At 29.8% G+C, this 10,619-nt stretch overlaps 1 protein-coding gene across 1 annotated transcript; it reads left to right on the top strand.

Moving 5' to 3' along the window:
• The first annotated feature begins 4,677 nt into the window (after nucleotides 1-4,677).
• Nucleotides 4,678-8,026, top strand: LOC148303417 (trypsin 3A1-like). The gene is made up of 5 exons (XM_088269980.1): nucleotides 4,678-4,793; nucleotides 5,286-5,448; nucleotides 6,232-6,487; nucleotides 6,725-6,871; nucleotides 7,799-8,026. The coding sequence occupies exons 1-5, from the start codon at nucleotides 4,745-4,747 to the stop codon at nucleotides 7,949-7,951; spliced, it is 768 nt and encodes a 255-aa protein (XP_088126106.1). The 5' UTR covers nucleotides 4,678-4,744; the 3' UTR covers nucleotides 7,952-8,026.
• Nucleotides 8,027-10,619: the final 2,593 nt, after the last annotated feature.

The raw sequence follows: 10,619 nt of genomic DNA on the forward strand, positions 1-10,619 counted from the left end.
GAAAAATGGCATTAACTCTCCTAAGAATCGAACCCAAGACTTCCAGCTCAGTAACCAAACACGCTGCCTGCTGTTTGAGGAAGTTTGAATACCCATGATATTATAGTATGTTATATTTTTGTTTTGAGCCAAGAACAAAAATACGCGTGACATCTATGGGAGAGTTTTATAGTTAGTACAGTAATACTTTTCAGTCTCTCTCGTTACGGGAGACGTGAGGGTAGATAAATTTCTCCACTGATCAGTTTATACCCCTTTGTTTACACATTCGCCTTGGTTGGGTTTCTTGTTGCGTACACATACTTGCTTATGCTCAATTTATTGCTAAGGTTAAACGTAACGAGGAAAGTTTGTTAAATTATTAACGTGGAATCGCAATTCATTTTCCTGTGCGGAGTTGAGCTTCAGGAGATGAATTCCTTCGCCTTGTTATACGAATGCATAACCAGTTTTCGGCTAACTGGTATCCCAGCAAATGAAGGTATTTTCGTTGCCAAATTACCAGAAATTATATTTTAAATAAATAAAAAAAAACTGATTATTACTTTAATTAAATGAAAAATAATAAAACTATTCATTGGTATTTGGAAATACACTTTATGCTGAACTTGTTGGGTTTAATTTGTTAGCAAAATGCATCGAAACACATTAGATTACCAAAATGATAAGGAATGCATTGAAACACGTGTCATATTACATTTTAACCAAAAAATGGTATTTACCAAGTATAATATCGTTATGGTATGAGAAGATTATGCATTGAGAAACGTATCACAATATATTTTAAGAAAAAGTGATATTTTTCTGGTTCCAAGCACTACTGTGTTATAATTGGACGTTAATACATATGAGGTTTGATTGTTTGTTAATTTTTTATCTCAAGTTGAAATGTTTATATCTGTGCGTTTAAATTATCAAACACGAAATAATGATAAAATAATAATATCAAATTTTTGTTTTGGTTAGAAAGGTTGAAAATCTAGCTTTAAAATTTTAAAATTAGAAAAAAATTAAACAATGTTGAAATAAATTGCAAATTTAAAAAAAAATGAGAATGCTTATAAATATATACATTTTTGTTTATTCCACGTATAAACAAGAAACATAATTCTCTCATATCACAAAATCATTCATTTTCAAAACAAGCCATGGATAAAAATTGGTGATGTCCATAATATGCTTCCGATGGTGAATTTATTTGGTGAGTGCTCGCCCCAAACACGACGTAATAGCATTATCTATGAATAGTTCAGTTGGCCAAACAAGTTTCGAGTTACTAAGTACATGTAGCGTCCCCTATTTCGCTGTCACAAGATTTTTTCACGCACCGTCGCACCTTACGGTGCCTACCCTTATCCCTTAATGGAATTTTTTCACCCATAAATATTTTCGAATGAGTAGTGCCGATATTTGGAGCGTTTAAAAAACATATTGGTAACACATTGCGAGTGAACTTTACATTTTAGAATGAACTTCGCGTTGACCTGCTCCGTATTAAATGTTTCGATTTTCACAACAGACTCAATTGGATATGTGACAATGTTGTATTGTCATGTCATACATGTTATATCGATAGATTAAACTTTTTAACAAAAATGTCTTCGTGGAATTGCATGGTTATTACATACGTTAACTACGATTTTTGTGAAAGATTTTAATGTTTATATTTTATAAATAAGCGTTATCACCCAAATCATTTATTTGGTTCAAAACTGTTTAAATGTTTTTTTTTTCCCGTAAATGATTGTTCAAACGCTGTATTTTTCATATTTTTCTCTATTTTTTCAAATTTATCACTTCAAATATTTTGGGTTTAAATATTCCTTGCTGATATTAAAAATTTTGAAGAAAAATAAAATTCTAAAATGTTATCCTTTAACATTTTTATCGGATGCTACTCTTAAGAAGTTATTCAAAAATTTGCCATTAAGATAGTGGCTCAGAGAATGGAATCTTTAAAAGTGCCGTAAAGTAAGGGTAGCGCTTAAAATACTAAAGATTTCAGCAGTCTCTCTGAATCAGAGGCATTATAACGAATATTAAATTTATTATTGCGACCCTTGTTTATTAGGATCACGTAAAACGCCGTAAAACCTTATGGGAAGTTTCTCTTTAAGTTCATTATCTTGCGAGCTTTTACGTTCTTCGCATCCACCTTAATCTCGTTGTCCAAAAATACGGCCTTCCGCTATCTAGCACCTTCGGGTACTCCTTGTCTTAGCTAGTAATTTAGATTCAGCTCATTGGTAGCTGGTAATTAAGCTCTCTGAGTATTTATTGGCTTAGAACGAGAACCGGTATCGAGAAAACCTGATAGAAAAACCTCTCGGAGCGAGAACGATTGGATTGTTACATTTTTGTTTGCATGGATTGACATTTGTGGTATTCGTGACGCAAATCCTCATTTTACATCCACACAAATATGTGAACTGTTTACTTTGTCCGATATTTTACTACTGCTGACCCTTATCGACACACAATAATGCATAGGTCACTGCAATGATCACTCAAATTGATCAATGTTGATTTATTCGTTTATTAAATGAAGGTAAGGTAATAATAAGGAATAAATCAGTCCTGCGCCTGAACATTGGACAAAAAAATCACTCATATTTATTTTGACGTACCCCTGGGAATCAAACCCGGGACTTCCAGGATGATAGCTTAACGCGTTAAACATTAAACTACAAAGGCGGATCTATACAATCATGTACAAGTACCGAAGTAATATGTCCCCAATTAATGTGGTTTACTTTGTGTTTAATTTTTAATGAAAATCTTGAAATCCATGAAATTCATTCACTGATGATTCAGTGATTGTATAAAATGGGTATATTAGCATAACTTTTTATTTAATATTATCTTTGAATGTAAAATTTCATTTTTAGTTTCTTTTTTTTTCGAGTTTAGATTCTTTCAAGAATCTGAAACCTTTTGACGTCATGGTAAAGAATTTGCTACCCTCATCTGAATCCAATGGTAGGTACATAGGGTGCTGCATCGAATTTGTAAAATGTTAATTTGATCGTATATTACATGTAAGCAAAAGTATCAATCTTGCCCTTACCAGGATACCATGAATGATATCAAATAATGTAAAAAATTACTTTTGAATTATTACGACCCTCTTATGAATTGAACCCGGGATCCCTAGTATGGTAGCTAAACTATCGAGCAACTACACTTTGGGGGCAGAGGGAGTCGTGGTAAAAAGTGAGTCGAATTTGCATTTTTTAAGACACGTATAACTCGAGAGGATTTAGTTTAAGTAGTACTCATTAACCAAAAAGGTAAGTGGTTTCTTATCAGGTAAAGTGACCTACTCAGAATATAAATGAGACGTTTTACTACTGCCAAAGTTTGTAATCAAAAAGTTTTTACGTTCCTATACATACGCAGACCTGTATAGGCCTACTAAATCTAGAATTGACAAAACTATTCATAAATAGTCAAGTTGTTCTACATTTTCTTGGGATTCGCGGAAAAATTGGATGAGCGATAAAAGTTGTTTAATGTGCTGGAAAACTTTCAAACTGTTTTTTTTTATTGCAAATATTTCGGCAGCATTATGTTTGATTAAAACTTTTCGTATAAAAATTAAATAAATTGCATAATAACTCCCATTTATGGTACGTTATGGTCTACCATTTTACGTGTGAGTAATAAAGAATCTTACAAAGGAAAAATCATTCAACAAATTGCTTATTCTACAGGCTACTCTTCTAGTTAACTATTCTTTTTATCTTAAAACCTTTATCCGCACCATAGTGGTGCATAGGGCACTGCATAATATAAACGCAGTGTTATTTTGATCGTTAAAACATGAAGGAAAGGAGATTAGCCCTCCACTTCAGGTACTAGTACAGGGTAATATTGAATAAATATTACAGTGAAAAAGTCATTTGTACTTATTTGATCCCCCTTGGGAATCGAACCCGGGACCTTCGGAACGGTAGCCGAGCTTGCTGACCATTACACTATAGAGGTGGGCAAAATACATATATTTTAAACGAGAAGTAAACGATACTCGTAAAAAATATAAATGTACAGTTGTATCAACATATTTATATAAAAATGTTAATGTTAGTTTGTCGACAATCTTAATCTTCATTGAAAAATTAATATATTAATTTAAGTTGATAAAAGTTATTCATCGATTGCTATGAAATTTCGACACACCAATACATTAATGTCTGTGACTGGTTTTTATCTGATGCAGGTAAAAAATGTTTTTTACCACAATGCCTGTGTCAACGTTGAACGTAATGGCGGACCACGTGTTTCTTGACAGCTGCTACAATAAAGTATATCCACAAGCATTGTGAAATAAAACACATTGTTCTATCACTTTTAATTACATATATATATATATATATATATATATATATATATATATATATATATATATATATATATATATATATATATATATATATATATATATATATATATATATATATATATATATATATATATATATATATATATATATATATATATATATATATATATATATTAACAGTTCTCAATATTGACATATTATAGATAATAAAAATTATCAGTTGGGGAATTACAATAGTTTTTGCAATTGCATTAAAATTTGAAATAAACTGATACTTCTGTGTTTGAAAATAGTATTTAATCAGACTTAGTAATTCTCGAGATTAAAGATAACAGACTAAGTCGTATCGTATATAAACTGAATTAACATTCGAGTGATTTAATATCTTAGACACAAGCCAACATGAAGGTCTTCATTTTCCTGATAGTCACCCTGTTCGCGTGTGCATCGGGTAAGATAATATATTTTTATTTAATTTCAATGTGAATATGTTGAATGAAATTTTAAATAATATTTTAATAAATAAAATTTAACCATGACAAAATAGACATTCTTGTTTTGAAGACATCGAGTCAAAATCTGTATAGTTAATATTTTTTATAATAGGTTTAATAACTTCGAATTAAGTCGCTATTATTTTGGAATTATAATATTTTTATAACTGGTACCTAAAATAACCTTATTTTTTTCAAAGATGGATAAACTTATACGATATGTATTCATCCGCAAAGAAGACAAGGTATTTGTCGAAATTGGTTGGAATAATTGAAGCAGAAATAAAAATGGTTAAAAAAATATCAATTTTATAAAGTTTATTTAATGTGCTACAAAGTATCAGGCAAAAAAAATAAAAATCTATATATTTTTATTGAAATTTATGTTACTATATTCTGAAATTAAATCTCGTAAAATATTGATTCATTTTACTTTTGTCTTTTTACAGCGGATTTCTTGCCTCGCATCGTCGGAGGACAGGAAACTACCATTGCAAAGAGGCCTTACCAGGCATCACTCCAAACCAGGAGTGTTCTTGGAGCCTACAGTCACAGCTGTGGAGCGTCCATCATCAGCACCAAGTTCTTGCTCAGTGCTGCTCATTGTGCACCGTAAGTACGGAAGATTTTGGTTCTTAAATGGACTGATATAATATAATCCATCAAAATACATAATTTTTACTTGGGCAAAGGGTTTAAGTAGATTTATCTCGGCAGATATTCACCAAAAAAGACTAACTGTGTAGGTCTAACCGTTAAATCGACATTCTGGATTATCCACCAAAGATGAGAATTTTTTCCCTTAGATACAATTTTGTCACTTTTGATATTTGTGATGTAGAAAAAATATAAGATTCATTTTAAAAGCTCACAACCATAAAACAATAATATAACAATAATATTTACGGTCGAGTTTTTAATATTGAAAAAGTAATAATTTCGTATGAACTAAAATAAGATTATTTTTTTGACATCTCATCAAAGATGAAGAAAAATATGGAAGTCTGGGCATTTACGGGGCTGACGACCGTCATAGGCTGGTTTAAGTGAAAAAATAATATGAAAATAACTCCTGTAATTGGAGATAATCCAGATTTTGTCAACAAGTATTTGGACACACTAAAAAATGTTGTAAAATAAGACAGTTTAAAGAAAATTGATTAAGCTTGATTTATTATCACTTTTTATTATTTACAATTGTATACGTCAATATAAGTTGCAAACAATGAAAAAAAGAGATTTTTTTAAATGTGAATTGTAACATTATATTGGTACATGTAAAAACAATATTTTTATGGCCGTTTATATAAATAAAGTTGTTTAGGGTTATTCTGCCGAACTGACACAAAATATCTTTAAAAAAATGTATATTGTTAAAATTATGTTTCATTTTAGAACCACTACGACCAATTCATACGCCCGCGTAGGATCAACTGCCTACAATACTGGTGGTCAACTTCTGAAGGTTGACAAGTACACTACTCACCCTCTGTACTCGAGGAACACATTGGACTATGATTTCTCCATCGTCTCCTTCGCAAACGGAGAAGAGATCACTCTCGGGCCTTCGGTACAGATAGTGACACTCACCACCGGAAATAATCCCGCAGTTGATTCAATGGTCACCGTTTCTGGATGGGGAGTCACTTCCGTAAGTAAATAATCATAAAAGTTGGGTTGTGGTCCCGTGGTTAGTGTCGCGGACTCTCAAGTCAGAGTTTCTCGGTTCGAACCCACTCTACCACAATGTGATACCTATTTCTAATAATGAGTTGCTTAGGCTCATAAAAATAGTAAGAAATTGAAATATTTGTGTAAATAATAAAAACACAAATATTTTTCTTTAAAAAATTGTTCAATTTTGTGACTGAAATATTTTTCATTTTAGGAATCATCCTCATCTCTCCCGACTAATCTCCGCGAAGTAGACCTTCCCGTTTGGGATAATGAAAAATGCAGATCTGTTTATTCTTTCATCACGCCAAGGCAAATATGTCTTGGAGGAACACCTGTAGGAGGAACCAGTGCATGCTTCGTAAGTACTAAAATTATCTTTTTAAAACGATTCCTTTTCTCATTGAACGTTGTAAGCCACTACAATTACTCAAAAGAAACAAATCTTCGGTACTTTATTTATTTAATTATTATTCAACTACCATAAATAGTTGTAATATTCTATATAAAATATAAAAACTTTGTTTTAACCACTTTTTATTGGTACACTTTTTCCAATCGGTTTCGACAGGAACATTGTCATCCTCAGGGTTTATGTACTAATTCTAAAACATTGAAATATTCATAGTTAGGTTATAGTTAATTACCCTTCCCTAACGATATCGAAAATTCCACGCACTCCTGAGGATGACAAAGTTCTTGTCAAAACCGGTTGGAAAAAGTGTACCAATAAAAAGTTTATAAAATGTGCCACAAAGTAACTGCGAAAAACATTAAAGAAAAGTTGAAATAATATTCTATTTTAAATTATTTTATTTATTGTTTCGGCATTCACATTGTTAAGACATTGTTAAATTTTACAATGTCAACACTTGTTTTTTACCACTTGAGTTTTATATTAACTTTTACCGACTAGTTTCGGAAGCTACAAATGCTCCCATCTACGGGTTTGAATATAAACTGAAATTTAACATATATAACACTTAAATGAGTTTTATTCAAACCTGTAGCTTCCGAAAATAGTCGTAAAATATAATATAATACTCAAGTGGTAAAAATCTAGTTTTTTCATTTACAATTCTTAATTATCCGTCTCGCAAGAAATAATGTACATACATTGTATTACTGTAATAATGAGAAAATACTAATTATTTTAATATTGTTTATGTTTAGTCGCATTTAACAGTCATTCAATGTTTTGTTCAATTTTAAACGCAATGTCTGACATGTTTACAATAAATACAGTATAACCTTTATGTAACACTTACCATGTATTGAAATGTTTAAGGGTGATTCTGGCGGCCCAGTTGTGCAAGGTGCATCGCCCGTCCAGTATGCCTTAGTGTCTGGAGGAAACAGCTGCAGTAATCCCAACATTCCTGGAATTTATGCCAGGATTTCAACTGTAAGGGATTGGATCAATGGACTGACTGGAGTCTAAACATTCTGTGACAGCCTCAAAATGTCTAAACATTAATGTGAATTCCATCAAATTTATAAAAATACAAATTTAAAACCTCTGGGTCGTCATTTTATTCGTAAATTGTACCATTTTAAGCCTTTTGAATGCCCTTATATTTGATTCTGTGTAACTTGTGATTACTGTGATTCTGGTATAAAAACAATCCTTAATGTAATAAAATAAATATAAATATCTTTGAATCATAATTATAAATAATTGTTGTAAAGCTTCGAGGTTTATCTTAGGCACTTTTTCAATGAAGAACCTGCCAACTTCATGTTTCAATGGATCATTTCCTTAAATTCCTTGATCCGAATCGTTTATGTAGATGAGTGAAATAGTTAACTATATATTTGAGATCAGAATTTCATTGGTGCCGTCCAAGTTTTCAAGCATTGAGATTCATCATGGTCATATACTCGTACTTGTTCCGTTTGTTGTGACACCTGTTCCTTGAGACCCATTCAATTTATTTTATTTTACAGTCTCCTTTATCCTTCTAATATCTGCTCTTCTATTTACTTCTGCTTTCTCCTGGATTATGGTTTGGAGTCAAAATTACATTGAAATTATCATTACGTGTTCAATATAATAAGTTTCTCAGTTAATGGTGGATATTGCGTGCTCTCAGCCTATGTAACGGTGAGCTACGTTTGTTATCCGTTCTGTCTAAGATCTTAGTATAAAGAGCATAATGCGATAACAACACACTCGTATATCTATCAAAGGTTCCGATTGTATTCATCATGGAGGTCAAGTCAGTGGCAAAGCTTCGCATCCAAATATCAAAACAGACTAGATTTAACCGTGTGTAGGGACTTAAGGACTTGAAACAGAATAACGAATGATGACTACGCAATATGTTCTTAGAAATCAGAAGATAAGTTACTTACATATCAAATTGTTTTTTTGAAAACAAAAAATAAATAATAAACTCATTTGAGTCATAAATTTAATGAGAAATTAATTTGATGTCAGATAAAAAACATGTGATGAAATATTTTCATCATACTGAAATAACTATTGATTTTAAGAATGTGATAACGATGATAAGGGTCTATATATAAATATATATATATATAGATATATATATATATATATATATATATATATATATATATATATATATATATATATATATATATATATATATATTTATTTATATATATATATATATATATATATATATATATATATATATATATATATATATATATATATATATATATATATATATATATATATATATATTTATATATATATATATATATACATATATATATATATATATATATATATATATATATATATATATATATATATATATATATATATATATATATATATATATATATATATACATATATGTATAAATATAAATATTTATATATATATATATATATATAAATAAATATATATATATATATATATATATATATATATATATATATATATATATATATATATATATATATATATATATATATATATATATATATATATATATATATATATATATATATATATATATATATATATATATATATATATATATATATAAATAGTTTTAACAGTTTTCTCGCATGAACAAGTCTAATTTTTACAAAATACCTATGCGATGTAAATGTAGCTTTGTAAAAGCATATATTATTGAACCAATTATTATCATATTGTTTTTAACATATCATTTTTATACGTTTATACTTTTTTGAGAGTCATTATTAATCTGATCACATAATCTTACAGATGATTGATAGTTTACAAAGCGTATATAAACCGTATGAAAGAATAAGGTTATTTTATACAAAAAAAGTCACCATGAAGATTTATTTATTTTATTGTTACCCTGTTTGTAGGTGCTTATGGTAAGTTCATTTTATTCATATTCTCTACTTTGGAGAGTGGTATGATACGAATGTTTTGATACATTTTTTCTGAGCTATATATGGGGAGTGATTTTAAACCCCTGCTTTATACCAGAAATTAGTCTGTTTGTTCCTGATAATGTACTTCGCCAACGACGTCACAGACTGTTTCATGTGGCTTCGACTAGGACCAAATTGCCACATGTGATGGTTCTAGTGAGGATAGATCGTGTTTAATATGTTTGCTGAGTATTTAAATTTCATATACATAATTCCATAACATTTTGGGTATGTCCAACTACTTGTTCGCAAATCTGGGTTTTCTCCACTTTTAATTAAGGTTTATTTTGAGTTATTTTAACATTTTGTCATTTGCTCAGTAAAAGCTTTCTCAATCTAACATAGATGGTTGTTTTGAACTTAAATGAACTGTGTCATAAGACTGATCAACATATCTAGAAGTGTCGAAAATTTGAGTAGTGTATTTGTCAATCATGGGTAGAATGGTTAATATTGCACGTGTGTAAAGTGATAAAAAAAACAGCCTATGCCAGATTATAAGCCTTGATTTTCAAATTCTTCCTCATCTATGTTGAGATGCCAAATTGTTAATTATATCATCTTGATTATAAAAGTTTACCCTTTTCACTGTTGCTAACAGAAAAATTTAATGTATTTTTTATGCTGATCTTTCTATAGACTCCAATTTTGGCAATCAACTGAACTGAACTAATTTGAGATGTAATCGGAAGTACAATTCTTCAAAAACCTTGTATTTTACA

This window comes from Brachycentrus maculatus, unplaced genomic scaffold (genome assembly GCF_059751285.1).
Source record: "Brachycentrus maculatus isolate JH-2025_06_01 unplaced genomic scaffold, ASM5975128v1 h1tg000370l, whole genome shotgun sequence".
Classification (NCBI taxonomy): domain Eukaryota; kingdom Metazoa; phylum Arthropoda; class Insecta; order Trichoptera; family Brachycentridae; genus Brachycentrus; species Brachycentrus maculatus.